Source organism: Ctenopharyngodon idella, chromosome 5 (genome assembly GCF_019924925.1).
Source record: "Ctenopharyngodon idella isolate HZGC_01 chromosome 5, HZGC01, whole genome shotgun sequence".
In the NCBI taxonomy this organism is placed as follows: domain Eukaryota; kingdom Metazoa; phylum Chordata; class Actinopteri; order Cypriniformes; family Xenocyprididae; genus Ctenopharyngodon; species Ctenopharyngodon idella.
In genome coordinates, this window is record NC_067224.1 from 6441689 (window position 1) to 6458503 (window position 16815).

At 38.0% G+C, this 16815-nt stretch overlaps 1 protein-coding gene across 11 annotated transcripts in view; it reads right to left on the bottom strand.

Annotated features, from left to right (window-relative positions):
- Positions 1-15978, bottom strand: part of doc2b (double C2-like domains, beta) — a 274263-nt gene extending 258285 nt beyond the window's left edge. For 2 of the 11 annotated variants that reach the window (XM_051895454.1, XM_051895452.1), the window contains exons 1-5: positions 15526-15924; positions 12404-12494; positions 12057-12200; positions 9558-9687; positions 228-314 (exon numbers count right to left, since the gene is read on the bottom strand). In XM_051895454.1, coding sequence (XP_051751414.1) covers positions 228-314; positions 9558-9687; positions 12057-12200; positions 12404-12480 — 438 coding nt within the window. In that variant the 5' untranslated portion in view covers positions 12481-12494; positions 15526-15924. Of the gene's footprint in view, positions 1-227; positions 315-9557; positions 9688-12056; positions 12201-12403; positions 12495-12628; positions 12754-14239; positions 14301-15525 lie in introns of those variants that run through there. The other 9 variants (XM_051895446.1, XM_051895445.1, XM_051895444.1 and 6 more) reach the window with 9 other exon arrangements.
- Between the last annotated feature and the right edge of the window lie 837 nt (positions 15979-16815).

The window sequence follows — 16815 nt, forward strand, 5'->3', positions numbered from 1 at the left end:
TTTGCAATGTGCATCAGATGCTCAGAACGTGGGCAGACTGTAGGCGGTCTGTCTGAAACTGTGTTGGTTATCAGTATAGAAATAAGATCCGTTGGAATCCTCTGGAACTACAATTCATATTCTATTATTGGTACTCCTCATCGGAGTTCTCAAAACTGAACAACAACTGCTCCAAAAGAAAAATTGGGGTCATTTAGCTTGAAGATAAAACATTTGTGGTACTGTACCTCTCTCTGTTCACTGCAGATCTTGCAAAGCCATTGAGCCCTTTTTTGACTGCCTGCAGCCTCGATTCCACATTTAGTGCACACCTTCTGCAACACAAACATGCATATGTATAGAACAGGTCAAACAAACACACAACCTGATAACTATTGTAAAATAAGATAATTATTATAAGAAATGTGTTTTTTTGTTTTTGTTTTTAAATGGGAAAAAAAAAAAAAAAGGCTACTGTCACTAGTAGAAAGGGGCACTGCCACACTACTGAACGGACTGTGTTTGGAATAAAGTGAAAAGGTTATTGTTAGCACTGTTTGAGTGCAGTGAAACTCAGGCCTCGATGATTATAGAGAGGAGTTGGTTCAGCACAGTGCTAGTTTTAAACTGCTTTTATTAACCTTTGTTTAAATTAAGGTCTTAGACACTTTATTTTCACATTTTGCCCATCCCGTTTTTAATCACCATCTTGCACGCAACTACCGCTTCCGTGTCCCATCCCGGTGTGATTCTCCTTCTGACTACTTGGGTCCCTGTCACAATATATTAAAAGGACGTATTTTTTAGAGAACAGTGGAGGATGAAGTACACAAATCAAGTGCTTGAGTAAAAGTACAGATACCCTAAAATATTCCTCCAGTAAGTATTAAGTACTCCTTTTCAATTTGAGCACTGACTGATAAACGTTTATTTTTCAATTTCATATACTCTATCCTCCTGCTCAAGAAAACGTTTTATTTTATTAACAAAACACACTGACAACTACTACTGATAATTACAGATAATTCAAGTGTGCAAATAAGTGAAAGTAACAAAATATACCATATAAAAATGAGGAAAAACAAAATGTATGTAAATGCGAGTTGACAAATATAGACATACGATACAAAAACAGACGTCACATAGGGCAAAACATGTTAACATTAAGACAAATGCTATGCAAACATGCTAGTTTTACATCATTTGAAACTGCTACGGCAGGATCTCCTATTCTTGGCTCATTTTGAGTCAGATTTGTGAATTCAGTGAATTGTTAACTAGAGACCAGTCTCAGCCTCAGACGTCACGCCCACAGACCATCGGCTGAACGTCTGATGCATATGGCTCACTTAACTGGAAACACTTCAGGAGTTTCAAAGTCATCATCTGGTTGGTTGAATTGTACAGGATGTCCATTCTTTAACAGTCTGCTTGGAAACAAATGCCGTTACGCCAAACCCCCTCATGAAAGAAGAACGGCATGTTTACAACTGTGACACTGAGCGCTTACCAGGATCAACTAAATGCTGGATTTTCAAAAGAATGTGAAGTTCGCAGCTCCATTGTTGCAGTGAACTTGGACAATGTTCTTGAATGAATGATTTATAGATGCACGCCGGTCTGTTATTGTAGGGACACTGACTTTACATTTTCACGCCCCTAAACATGATGCGGAAAAAAACAAAGTGTGATTGGTTGCATTACATGTCAGTCGAACGTCCTCTTGGACAGTCCTTGACCAATGAAAGCTGCGATAGAGTCCAGACCTTCTGCTGTGAGTCTGAAGGTCTGGCTACACAAGGCTAACTGGAGACTAGCTCTGACTGGATCATTTGAATCAGTAAGTTGTTGACTCGAGAAAAGATGCATTCAGATCAGTCCAGTTCACGAATGAATCGTTCAGTGTGATTTGCAAACGGATTTAACAGGCTAATTTAAAAGAATCAGCTTGCTTACGAATCGGACTTAACTCTTGTGTCTAAGTTCAAAAAAATGAGGAACGACATTGTGGCAAGCAGGACGGCGCCGAGGGCCATGAGAATGGAGCGAGGCCGGTGGCATGATTGATAATGAGATGCTTGTGTGATTGATTGAAAGTGTTTGAACGTTCACCAGCTCCCACCTCCTCCTTTCTTTATCAGAGAAAAGAGTTATCTTGTGCACCACTGTTATTTAGCAGTTGTTTTTAAGATTACATTTGATTTGCCAAGTTCACCTGCAAGATAATTGGAAATGCAATATTTAATGCGTGGAAGTAGAAACATGCCCATCCTGCAATCGTGCTGATTGTGAGAAGCATCGTCCCCCTCCACACTAAAATTAAATTACAGCAGGAGATATTAGTGTAGACTCTTATGGCTGTTTTTAAGAATCAATTTGAAGGTGAGGGCTACGCCGTTGTAATAAGAAAAGAGAAAGAACCTTAATCAGGCTTTATGTAATAGAAGACAAACACTAGACTGAAGTGCCAGTAATTTAGTTTTAGCAGAACTTCTATATATTTAAATTGCTTTGAGATAGAGTGAGCGAAAGAAGAACAGAGAGAATGTGAGCGAGATGGCACAAAAAAATCTCTTCAATTTCCGTTAAATACTTCTAAAGATCCCTCTGTGAGTGAGAGCCATCTTTAAAGCTGCTGTAAGCGGCTTAATACCATGCATAAAATGTCCCTACTGCCTGACAGATATCACTGAAATGGGTGTCTTGAGAAATCACACTTCACTCTGTGACAGCTTCAGGCTCTGTAAATGGAAAAAAATGAATCTGACTGTGGCCTGCATGTTTTAGCCAATCAGAATGCTTAGAAGCAGCCTTCTGCCAACCTCAACCAATGGCGCGAGTTTGGGATGGGACTTTATTTATTTATTTATTTTAGGCAATAGTAGAAAGAGTATTTGGGTAAAATAAACTTGTTCTGAAACAGTCATTCTTAAAATCAAAATTGACAATTCTTGTTTTTATGGAATATTGTAGTATTTATTATAAATGATTTATCCATGCACCCAATCATCACATTACAATTATTATAATTCTCTGTTAAGATAAAAGTTTAAAATAAAAGTTCTTCTTTGGCAAAATTACATTTTCTTAATAGCCTAAACAGAGGCTTGATTACTTAAGACTCCTGTTCCGAGCAGCGCACTGGGCGACGAGCGATTTCCATAATACTTGGTCTAGCGTGGCTTTGTCCCATGATATTCCCACAGCGTTCAGGTCTTTGATGAACATGTGACACCAAGTGTTTTTCAGATGGCCAGGCTTCCGCTTTGGCATCCTATTCTGTTCTTGTCCAGGTGTCCACTTCATAGCTGCTTTTGGAAGTTGGGTTTGTGGGAGATGGAGCAGACGCCCAGCAAATCGGAACAGCCGTTTGTCGCCGTCAGGATGACGATGGCATTTAGAAGGTGAATCTTGGCTCGTAGGCTGAAGGTATTTGACTGGCAGATGGATGACAGGCCAAGAGAGCCTTACCGATCCGGCAAGTGACGTTGTGCTCAGCGTCTCCATCGCTCGTGATCGTACTGCCCAAATAGGTAATCATTCAACTTCGTCGATGCCTTGTTGGCCGATGAATATTGGGACGTTTGATTGAAAGTAGCCGATGTGCATGATCTTCATCTTGGGCGCACTAATTCTAAGCCCCACTTGTCCAGCCTCAGTGTCCAGACACTGCATTAGGTCCTGTAGGCTCTGCGTTTGAACAAGTAGAGCAATGTCGTCTGCAAAGTCCAGCTCGACGAGATGGCAATCATTTGCCCAGGGGATCCCTAACCCCTCACCATGGCTGACGATCCCCGCAATCGATTCAATACGATGGCGCACAAGACTTTCCCTGGGACCAATAGGGACCAATAGGAGTGTGATGCCCCGCCAGTTGTTACGGTCATAAAAATTGTCTTTCTTTGGAAGGTGGATGATTATTCATCTCCTCCAGTCTTCGGGTACAGTCACATTGGTCTAGCAATCGTTGACTAGATCGGTAAGCTCATTGATTAAATTTTTGAGCATCTCCAGTGTGATCTCATCCATTCTGGCCGCTTTGCCATTTTTGAGCCCTTGTACTGCCGTCACCACTTCCGCCATGCCGATCGGGCCGTCCGCTGCAGGTAGGTCATCCGCAGGATTGAACTAATCCACTTTAAGCGGATTCTGTGGTGGCAGCTGGTCAGTATCTCTTTGAAATGTTCAATCCACCTTCGCTCTTGCACTTCTTTGGTCAATAGTGGTCTCCTGTGCTTATCATGTATGGGCACCCCACGTCTGCTGGAAGTTCTGGACAACTCACGGACGAGTGGTAGAGTGTCTTTGCACCTCTACGGTCCGCTGCTCGTTACGCTTCTTCGCCTTGTTTTTCAATACATGCGCACTTGTCCTGCCGACAGCTCCTTTTGACTCGGCAATCTAGGGTGCGATATTGGTCATCGGCATGCTCCTGGGACTCTAGGGTTGGCACTTGCTCACGGTGTTGCTTTGCACGTCAGCGTTTGTCAACCATTTTCCGGGACTGTTCACTAATCCACCGCTCTTTATATGAACCTCGTCGCCTACCGATCACAGTCTCTGAGCTTTCAACCATTGTTTCTCGAAACAGTGTCAAACAATCTTCAAGGCTGGTTGGTTCTTCGAGCACCAGAAACCAGCTCCGAAGTTCTAACTGGAAGGCATTGATGACGGCAGGGTTTTTAAGCCTAGCCGCATCGAACGGATGCCGTCATTTTGGTGGTGTTGCTCATTATGCGTTCTTCTGACCGGCAGGACTTTTTGTGAATGTCTTTGTGTTGACAGAACGTGTTGACGATGGAGATGTTGTTGGCTGCACAAAAAGAGACAATTATTTTGCTGTTGTCATTTGTTTGCTTCGCCAATCCATGCGGGCCAAGTGTTCGTCAAAGTCCTCGACGTGCGCCGCTAATCTGGGCGTTGAAATCCCCAATCAGGAGGAGGCAAACCAATCTTTTACCACAGAAACAACAAATGATCAACAGCATACTCAATGGTTTACCCGCAGTGAAGACAGACAAAAATAAATAAATAAATAAAATATGACAGCTTTGGAGGAAAGCCCCTCTGGGTTTGTCCAATGCCTAATAGGCAAACTTAAATTAGAATGCCACTGTTTTCATTACTGCAACTTCCCGAACACACACACAAGAAATTAAATTTGTTCAGCCCAAGCAAAAGCTGAATATAGGCTTTATTAGTTCACAGTGTAACATATCACATACCCAGCACTTGATTGGCCCTGGTTAACTACTTCAATAAAACACTCCCACATGGTAATTTTCTTTCCTTTCCTTTCCTTTTGTTTTGTTATTAATTCTTCTTTTTGAAATTCCTCTCAAATCTGTTTTGCCTCCATTGCTGCGGACCCCAAAACTGCGTAGCTTAAAAGGTGCAGTAAATGGTATTTGAACTACACTGTTGGACATTGTTGATATTTGAAATCAATAAGAGTGTTAGAAAACACTCTTATCAGAATAATTTCTGTTAAGCTTGTGTATATTTTTTAGTTAAAGCTGTTAAGTTATTAAGCAATATCTCATCAGGTTTTTTCCTTTGTGTTCTATAGAGTGACCACTAGGATGTGCTCTAGGCATGTTTTCCTTGATTGGTTTTCCCTTTAGATTTCAACAACAACATAGGCCAGGGGTGTCAAACTCAGTTCCTGGAGGGCCACAGCTCTGCAGAGTTTAGCTCCAACCCTAATTAAACGCTTCTGATCCAGCTAATCATGTCCTTCAGGCTTATTTGAAAAGCGCAGGTATGTGTGTTGGAGCTAAACTCTGCAGGGCTGTGGCCCTCCAGGAACTGAGTGTGCGCCGGAGCTTTCTACTCTAATTGCTCTCGTGGTACTTTGATGTATTACACCAATCGGTCTGTGCAGCACCACTTCAAGTCACACCAATAAGCCTACATTGTTGTTGAAAACAAAAGTAAGAGAGTGACGCAGAGGATGGGACAACCTGTCACTCACATGAGATCAACCAATAGCAAACCACAACGATCCAACCATCCAATCAATTCCTCATGGACAAAATCAAGTCCCACCCTACATTTTTTGTTCGAGAAGCAGTTTCACTCGGATATACACCACAATAGGGAATAAAGTCTATCGCAACTTCCGTTTCATGCTGACTTTAAGAAGCTGATAGGCTTATTATTTTTTTATGGCAGATAACCAAGAAAATGGGCGGTATTAAAATCCAACACCATTTTATTTAAATAAATTCCAATTAAAACACTTAAAGGTGGGGTAAGTAGTTTTTCAAAAATGCTGTTGGACGTGGTTGATATTTGAAACCAAATAGGTTGATATTTGGTTACACATTTGTTGTTGGTGTCGGCCCGACTAACTTCCAAACAGTGTTTTTGAAAAACTACTTACCCCACCTTTAAAAGAAAAAAAAGGTGTTTATGAGATACAGATGCAGATGATTGCTGCGCTTGTGATAGGGCACATGTTAACTAACGGACAGAACGAGTAGAGAGCTCCTCCCTTGTGCGCACAAACTCTCTCTGTATTAAAACTAAGCACTGTCTTTGCTCTCTCTCTCTCTCGTACATATTAATCTAAATAATCTGTCACAATGCTAAATGTTCGGAAGACCGAATCCATGTTTCCAGCGGTTATTTCCTGAATAACCGCTGGGTGTGAATAGTGCTCAAAAGAACGTCACTTCATCTTCTCTGACAGGCGTCCCGCACATGCAGCTGACATAAACCACACTTTCAAAAGATGAAAAAAAAATCCTATCCAGTGAAGTGTTTTCTGTGCTGATAAATCATTTGCGATGTCCTAATAACAGCTGTGCTTCACACGCAACGCGTCCACGTCCACTAATGACTTAATGACTCATTTGAACCAATTCATTTTAATGAATGGTTAAAACAACTGATCTGTCCAACACTGAACTCACGAGACATTACGTCTGAATCGGTGTATAACAAATAATTTACTCGGAACACCTGCTTACCCCATTTAGCAAGAGTGGTTAGTAATATTTAGCCTTAATAATCCACAGTATTTTCAGGTTATTTATATGACAATGTGTAGTAAATTACCTATAAAATCAGTTAGTTTAGACTGGAGTGAGGTGAAACCAGAACACATCAAGATGTTGTTAGCTAGATGCATTCAATAGTATATGGTAGAAATTTAGACTATTAGCTAAATTAACTTTTTAATGCTACTTTTTAATACTGATATGTATATTTTATTTTGCAAATAAGCATCTTCTCTTACAAAGCTATGAAATCACAGATTTTTTTGCAAAGAGGGCAAGAAAGGATTACAGTGAGAGTGGCAGGTAATTTATTGTCAGTATTGGGCTTGCAGATCACGTGGGTAGGGTACTTTTTACTGTTTGTGTGGATGACCATGTCTGTCAGCCACCACCGAAGACCATTTTTGACCCAGGAAAAACCCTGTGAAAACGGATATGGTGCATCTCTAGTCATACTCAGTCATGGTTTGTTTCTCCACCCAAGTATTATATTTCAGCATGTAACTCAACGATTTGTGCTTCAGAGGTGAATGACACTTCAAAACATGCAACCCTTAGTGGAATGATACTTTTCAAAGCAAAAAGTTATGATTTTCACCTAGCGGATGTCAAAACTGCTGATAATCAGCCTAGCAACTGTCCAAACCAGAAGACCAACTTGCTAAAAGCCACTCCGAAGACCATGGAAGGCAGTAATGCAGCACAATTTCACTACAAATCTGCTAATTTTAGCAATAACGCAGCATCAGATCCAAATGGTATATGATCAACACAATCTATTACACAGATTGTAATATGATGACTGAACACAGAGGCATTATCTAATAACAATTTAATAACAATAATGATCAATTCATTAATTTCCCCTGCAAGTTGAAAAGCCATTGTGAATCCAGTGAGGTCTAAAAACAGCAGCTGTTGAGAATGATCACAGGTCATGAGAGAGCAAGAGTGATGTGAGCTCAGACTCCCTGTAACAGATGCTCTGTCCTCACTGGCACAGACCTGCTGTTAAGGACCTCATTCAGTCTTTAGCACTCCTTAGTCCTGTGTCAAGTCACAGTGTGTGTCTGTCTCGAAGTAAGCTACAAACTGTAATCCCAAAGTTCAGTGGAAAGTATCTCTCTGATTCTAAAATGTGCGATGACAGCACACTGTTGTTTCAGTTACACACTGCCCCCTTGTGGTTAAAATGGGAGCATGTCTAACCACAAAATCGACATGTTTACAATAGAATGCTATATTAAGCATTATATTATATATGTGAAGTATATTTGAAGTAGTATGACAGTATGCTCATCCATTTGTAGGCCAACCTGGAAGAGGCTGGGGTTCCCTCAGGAATGTTTAATTCATATAAATATATATTATACACACACATACACATACACACACACTTGACAGTTTCAGTATCGTTCTACATAATGGATTACATACAGTCAAGCATGAGTTCTGAAGTGGCTGTACTGTCTGTAACACTGTCACAAAGTCACAATCTTGTGGTGGTTTTGGTCTTTATTTAGCATCTGGTTAGCAATTTCAGTTAAAAACACAAATGGTTTCAAAATTCATGTTTGAGAATTGATTATGTGTAATATTATATTGTTTATGTTGTACACTCCAGTTCAAAACTGAGGTCGGTAAGATTTTTTTTTTTACTTGTTTGAAAGTCTCTTATGCTCGCCAAGGCAGCATTTCTTTGATCAATAACAAGAAAACTCAATTGTTGTGAAATATTATTACAATTTAATATAACAGTTTTATATTTGAATGTTTTAAAATAAGCTACACCTTTTCCCTACACAATTATACACAAAATAATCATGCATAATTATCCAAGAAAAGGTTTTAGTTTTTATTTTGAACTAAAAAGATAAAATTAGATCCTTGGGGTAAGACGATTTCACAGTGTTTCTATTATGACATATCTTCAATTAAAATATATACAAGCATTTGAATATTTACATAAGTCATAGAATAATTTTTTCTTTCAGTTAAATCTCTTTTACTGGGATTCTGCTTTGTCTGTCATCGTTATTCAATTATTCAACTAAATTGTCAAATTTTTTTAAATAGAATAGTTGATTTAGTACTTTACCTTAATGAAAAAAAAATATATACAGTATAAATATTAATATTAATTCTGTAAAGTTTATCCAGGAGTAACTTCATACCCCCGTAGGGACCATCTTACCCCTCTTAATATTTTACATTTTGCGATATAACAACTAAATTAGCAAATATTTCTATTTATTTCCTATAATAACACATCGTCATCCTGCACATGCTAAACATGTTACAGTTTAAAAGTAAATCCACGTTGCTCTTAAGGGGGGCATTTTCCCCCATGTTATCCTACAGTATATACATGTACTGTGCACAGAATACAAATTTCCTGTATGCAACATATTACTTTCAGGCCCTCCTTGAATTTACAGCTCTCTGCTGACACTATGTGGTGTCTCAGAATTACTGCATGGGCCTAAAGAGTTACTGCACGGAAATGACTAAGCAGTGAGTGTGAGTGTGAAGGGTAGAGAGCATCATGTTTAGAATATTTAGACCAGTTTGTACCATGCAGCAGTCCAGACAGAGGACGGACTGAGAGCCCAGCAGACCAAACACTTCTCCACACAGCAGACACTGAGAAAGGCCGTTTCCCACTGCAGACCTCCTCATGTTCTCCAGACGCTCCACTAGACGCCTGAAACACACACACACACACATTTATTTAAAAGAACATAAATGGCATATCTTTATATACAGCACACAGCATCAACTTAAGATGTACACCTGCTGTCTGTGAATCAGCAGGTAAAACATACGACTCATGTGCACACCGTCCACATTGAGTTCTCTTTCACGCTTGAACGGTCAAAAACGTACAAAATTATGCCAAAATGCCCGCTTTGTTGAGTATCCTCATAAGCACGGTCTTAAATGGGTTAAATAAAGTCTTAAATGACTGTAAAGAGTTGTGAAGACATTGAATGTGTGTCAGATCCGCCGCCACATCATGTGCTTCAGAACTTGAAGTGGCAGCAGCCTAATAAACCTTTTGCTGTGATGTCTGTCATTATTAATCATTGTTAATCAAAGAACAAAAGACAAAGAGAAAATCATTCACAGCTCTTGACTGAATATTTTTTGTAGCTTTAATAAGGATTAATCTCTAATTTATCATTTCTGCAGTGAAGACTGAAGTGTTTTTGTATATTTCCTACCTGTTAGATCAAATATATGAAATATACTGTCTTTATGTTGTTTCTACATTAATTTGGAGATTAAATGTGAAATTATTACAATATAAAAATATATTAAAAACTTTAATGTTATGGGCAATTAATCGCGATTACAGAAAAAAAATGTGCAATTAATTAGTAAAAAAATTTTATCGATTAACAGCACTATATAAAATATTTCTATCTCAAATAAAAGCTGTTGTTCATCACAAAATCCTGAAAAAAAAATATCATGGTTTCCACAAAAATATTAAGCAGTAGAAATGTTTTCAACATTGATAATAATAAATGTCTCTTGAGCAGCAAATCAGCATGTTAGAATGATTTCTGAAGGATCATGTGACACTGAAGACTGCATCACAGGAATAAATTACATTTTAAAATATATTCAAATATAAAAGTTATTTTAAATAATTTAAAAATTTTAAATATTCACAATGGTACTGTTTTACTGTACTTTTAATCAAATAAATGGAACTTTTGGTGAGCATAAAAGACTTCTCTTATGCTCACTAAAGCTGCATTTATTTGACTATACATAGCGTACGTGTTTGCCAAACAGAGCCATACACACCAGACTAATGTTTATGACTGCTATCAAATGCTGTGAATGGTCTAATATTTTTTCCAAAATATCGCACTGACAGAAGAAAAGTTACAGGGATGCACCGGGGACCCGATTATAGCACTTAAACATGGAAAAAGGAAAAACAATTTTTTTTTTTTTTTTTTTTTTCCAGCTTTTAAAATTGAAATCCCTTAAATTAAGACTTAAATGGGACATATCATGATAATCTGACAAGCCAGTAACTTTTTTTTGGCAAACCTTTTTTAAAATGAGCCGCTTAGATTTCGCTCCCCTAGTGACCTAGGAAGGGGGTCTTATTATAATATTACCGCCACTTAATCTGCAAGTTTCCACCCACAGCGCCGTCAGTTTGTTTTCGCAAGCGACAACGTTGTACCAGTTCTAAGGCCATAGCAAAAGTTCGAGCAAAGCATGCTAACTGTTCTGTCGTTGTCTGCACAGATGAGCACAGTCCACTATTTAGAGTCTCGTTAGCTTGAATAGTTTGCAAGTTGACCCCGGCAAGCACAATTGCTAAAAAAAAAAAAAAAAAAAAAAAGGAGCTTCTGTCAGAGCAATATTTTAGACCATTCACAGCATTTGACAGCAATCATAAACATTAGCCTGGTGTGTATGGCTCTGTTTGGCAAACAGGTACGCTACGTATAGCGGGCGTCCATACAGGTTTTGCACAAAAGGTTAACATGACGGCACATGCTAGTCGATGAGTTGAATCAACTCCACAGCAACTACATAAATTTATCCACTAACCGTTCAGAAACATCCCATTGCATTCTAAAAGTTGTAACTTCTTCCTGAGTCTCTCCATCAGTGTCGACTCCAGTTTGAACAATGTAAGACTGAACACCATTACTGACAATTGTCCTTTTGGCTGCGTGAGATTCTCCAGCTTTGTTGTTGTTGTTGAGCAGCCAAAGCGTGAGCTGTTAAAGTTCCGCTCTTTTTTGGAAAGTGGCTAGGAGCAGCAGCTCATTTGCATTTAAAGGGACACACACACAAACGGTGTGTTTTTGCTCACACCCAAATAGGGGCAATTTTGACAAGCTATAATAAATGATCTGTGGGATATTTTGAGCTGAAAATTCACAGACACATTCTGGGGACACCTGAGACTTATATTACATCTTGTGAAAAAGTCATAATAGTTCCCCTTTAACATCCAAAATCAGGCTGGGCATTGTGTGACAAGGCAAAATAAGGCATGAAAAAGCACAAATGTGATGCAGAGTGATAAAGTCTCACCCAATCCGGTGTTGCTCAATGAGCTCAAGCTCCTCAGCGCGGTGGAGGACACTCATGATGAGATCCAGCTCTGTTTTCTCAATTGTCTGAGCTTTCCTCTGTCTCTCTGACTGAAATGTGTGGATGGACCAACCTGTATGTAACCTGGGTGTAATCCAGTCACATAAACAAGAGAAAAATCACATCATAGATCAGTGAGAAATGAATGTTTTTAATAATGCGAACACGTCGCATTGAAAAGACTTGTCTATTTCAACACACATTACATTGGGTGATTTTGTCAAATGACATGCTGAAATGCAATTTGTGCAACAGAATAAAAAAACAAACAAAAAAAAAACACTTACTTTGCTCTAAGCGCTAGCTGTCTGTCATTGGGACAAACCCACTGCTCATTCTCACTGCCAAACATTGTGTCTGTCATGATTCACTGTAGAGCTGTAATGGAGCAGAATGACAAGTCTAAAATCATAAAATAATCAGGTATTTGATGTAAAGTATGAAACAACAGGATTAACAGGTTTGAGAATGTAATTGTCAGGATATATATAGGTGAATGAAATAGCATTCACCTTCAACGTCACAGCTGTTCATTGGCTTTGACAGGTGTTGTCTGTTTGTTGTGATACAGCTTACATCCAATTATGTAGAAATGGAAGGACGTGGCTCAATTATTGGATTATTCGTCTCACAACACCTGCCAAATGACAGTTTCAGAGACCAAACACGAAGACATATTGTGCTGTCTGTCTAACATAAGAATCATTTGCATAACATTTAATCAAAAAAAATAACAGCACTTTACTGATTGGAGTAATACTGAATATATGTTACTATGTTCTAGTACTGTATGGACCCTTTTTAATAATTGATGAGTTATATGCAAGTTAAATGAAAGGGGTTGTGTAACAGAAACAATCCAACAAAAAAACACGCAAAAAAGTAAACAAAATATTATATAACTTTTGCTTGCTTTTTAGCTGAAGTTATAACATAAATAGTATAGAAACATGTAGACACATTCACAAATGTTTAAGAATATTATTGAATTAATTAATTATATACACTAAATGTAATTAAAAATGTATTTTATAATAATAAAAATAAAGATTAATAACATTATTATATAAATGTCTAAATTAAGTAAACAAAAAATAAATGGGATAAACCTCACTATTTTTACAGGATAAGAAGCACTTTTCTGCTGAAACATGTAGGCAACATTTCTATTTTTAAGAACATTATTGAATTAACGAATATAAATTGTGCTTTTAACTTAAAAGTATAATTCAGTAATATTGTCAAATACAAATGTCAAGGTAATTTTTAGGAATGTATAACAACAACAACAATAAATAGCATTCATATATTACCTTGCCATTTGTATTTGTAAGAATATAATACTTTATATAAATTATATGCTATATTTAAATTATTTATAAATTGATATAATAATAATAATAATAATAATAATAATAATAATGTGTATTATTATTATTATTATTACTACAATTATTTTTTAATCAATATTATTATTAAGAGGCTTTAAATCACAGGCAAATGATGGGGACATCATTTACTGTTGACACTCAATGCATTCATAAACATTCTGCATTACACATACTGTATTGTGCATAAATAAAAAAATTAAAAAAAAATTGACATTCTCTCATTCCCTCTCTCTCAAACACACACAAAGATACAATCTACCTCTTTATGGTTAACCAGGGCAAGTCTGTTTACTTTTCCATGAGGGGAACTGCACTTTATTTGGCTCTGCTGCTCAGGCCTCAGGCACAGATGACAAATGCTCCAAAAAACTACTTTGTTACACTAGCACACTTCACAGTATAGCGTTTCCTCTCAAGCCAACAACTGTAATTCCAGAGAAAGAAAACTTGAAAGCTGCAAACCCTGGTATTTCCTTGAAGAGTTCAGATATCAAACATTCCCTCTTCTTATTACAACCGCCAAGTTACACGCTGTAGAAATCGCTGACTGATATCCAGTAGGATATCAAAGAAAAAACATACAGTACACCTCTATCTATTACATTAACTACAGGTCTCTGACTCCAGGCAAGACATCTTTCTCAAGACTTCAACATTCAGGCATCCATTCAAGTCCAATCCACTTAAATGCTGATAGAAAACAGGCACAGACAGACAAGAAAGAGTGTTTACCTTACAAGAGGACAGATAAAGTGGCGTTACTGCAGGCCGTATCTCAGCATAAGAAAGTGAGAGTAGAGGAAACAAGGCTGCGGAGGAGGAGGAAACTCCTGATTATGCTGATCTCAGATCAGGTTCGCTGCCTCTCCTGCATTGGATCAAGTCACATGACCCAAGCACATTTCATCCAAAACATCCTGCTCCTCCACTGATTACAGTGATTGAATAAAGAAACAAAAGAGTGACGGTGACAAAGCCAAACGGAGACAGGCCTCCAAGGTGCTAGAGGCTAAAGGCTTTAATATTGACCTGGCCTTTAAAATCAGTCAATATAAATCACAGTAATCTTATTCGCTTGGTCTGCTGCAGCACTAAATCGTTTAGAATAGCATATTAAAGGACGACTACATTGTAAAACTTCTTGTGGAAAACAAAGTATCAGTGGTGGTCATGCAATTAGGCCGTATGGTAGATAAACAGTTGCAAAGACCTTACAATGTTTATGAAAAGTGTCTGATGCCCTAAAACATATAAAAGCCAGACTAAATTATGCCTGCTCAGTCCCACCTAGCCCCAAAGTACAGTATACAGTTGTAATTGCTGTGTAAATCCATTTATGCCACCTCAGAGCAGCATTATACTGTGTAAAGACATTCATCACAATAAAATTACCTGTATCTCAGATGCACCCTATAACTTTGGTTTTACTAGCTTGTTAGAATTATTTCAAGAACTCAGTCAATAAAATTAAGACAATAAAACTGTCTATTTGCACACTTAGCCACTCTTGTACTGCACAGTAAATGTATGAGAGTCATTGCCAAATAAATAAATAAATAAAAAATCATCAAACTAAAAGTGTCATTAAGAAAAATAGCACAAACACAATTTCAAACAAAACACTTTGACAAAAGAAGTTTGTTGGGCTTTAAATTATAAAACAACAATCACTTAAAAGTATTATACTTTCTAGTGACCATGTTCACAGTTGTGATGAACACCTCTGTGAACGTGAGGAGAAATTACTTCAAAAATACACTAAAATCACCTTGAGAGCAGATGGTTAAAAACGAAGTGTCTCAGGGGCGGAAAGTGAAGTTTAGAGAAAATTTCTAGCATCATTTGCTTGGTCTCACAATATCAAGTTATCTAAAATCTTCTTTAAAATCTCGGCAGGCATTAATCTTGACAATGTCACACTAATTTTGTTAAAAACAACAGTTTTATTCCCAAACAAACAACATAAAGGGTAACAAACAGATGGTCTAAACACAACAAGTGCACCGTGCACGCCTTACCTTTGAGACGTGATGTGTCCAAAGTAGAAGTTATTTATGTTCTTCACAAATGCTGTTCAGCTGTCGGACACAAACCCCCATTGGCAGGGTCAAAGCTGTGCGAAGTCTGCGAACCCAAAAAGGTAGCAGGTGTCACAGAAAATAGAGTAATCCCATGGATAATAGTGTGAAGAGGTGTTTGTTGTGCGAGCGCGCGCGCGCGCTTTGAGGTTTGTTGGCCGCTGTGGACGAGAGCCACGCAGTAGTTTATCTACAACTCTGTGAAAAGAGTGTGAGGGGAAAATCTGAGGTCACACCTTCCTGCCACAGCAGATGCTGGAGAGCTGACCACGTGCTCCCTCCAGGGCAAACCGCGCACATATACGCGGCGCGTGCGAGTTTCCAAGGAGAAAGAAAGAGGAAGTAAACTGTTGGCTATTTATTTATCAGAGCGCCGGTGTGGTTAAGAGGTATTTATGTTAAAATTAAGCAAACACATTTTATTGTCCTGATAAATAAAATTACGGATTAAAGTCAACGTCAAAAGTTAAAGTGCGTTTAATAATTTTTCCCCTTCGTGGTACAACGGGAAACAAAATACTCCAGGTAGACGCCAGGTGCAGAACATGTAACTAGATTATTAGCTACTAAACACTGTGCCTGTGACACAGTTACAATAAATACAAATACTTAAGAAATTTAAAACAAAATTAACTTTCGTTAATAACAAACAATCCTGAAAAATATTTAAACAGAAACACTGGAACCTCTGGGCATCTGTGAATTGCTACCTGCCAAGAGGCCAGTGTCTCTCCTGGGTATCTTAGCAACAGGAGCTTGTGGAAAAAGCACAGACCCCTCACACAGGAGGAGGAAAACACAGTTGGGCTATAAAATCAATAAAAACAGGCTGTGTCACCAATAAAATGAGGTATCCCTGAGGTATTCATAAAAAAAAAAAAAAAAAAAATAAAAAGCCTAATGACAGGTGTACTTTTCTGCCTGCAGTTTGTGTGGGAGTTCTTGTTCAAACTGCATTCTGTCTAAACAACATAGAAAACAAGTGACAGTGTGTTTCTTCTGAGGTGGGACTTTTACTGTTCAAATATATTTGTTAAAACTCTTGAGTGTGAGTGAATACATTTCTGGATATGTTGAATTGAATATAAAGTATATTGTAAATTTTGAACACTTAAACACTTGAATACTTAAAAGTAACTGAATATATTGGAGAGACTGGGGCTAGTTGTCGCAAGGTCTGTATCTCAGTAACCATATATGTACATACAGTATATGTATGTGTGTATGTGT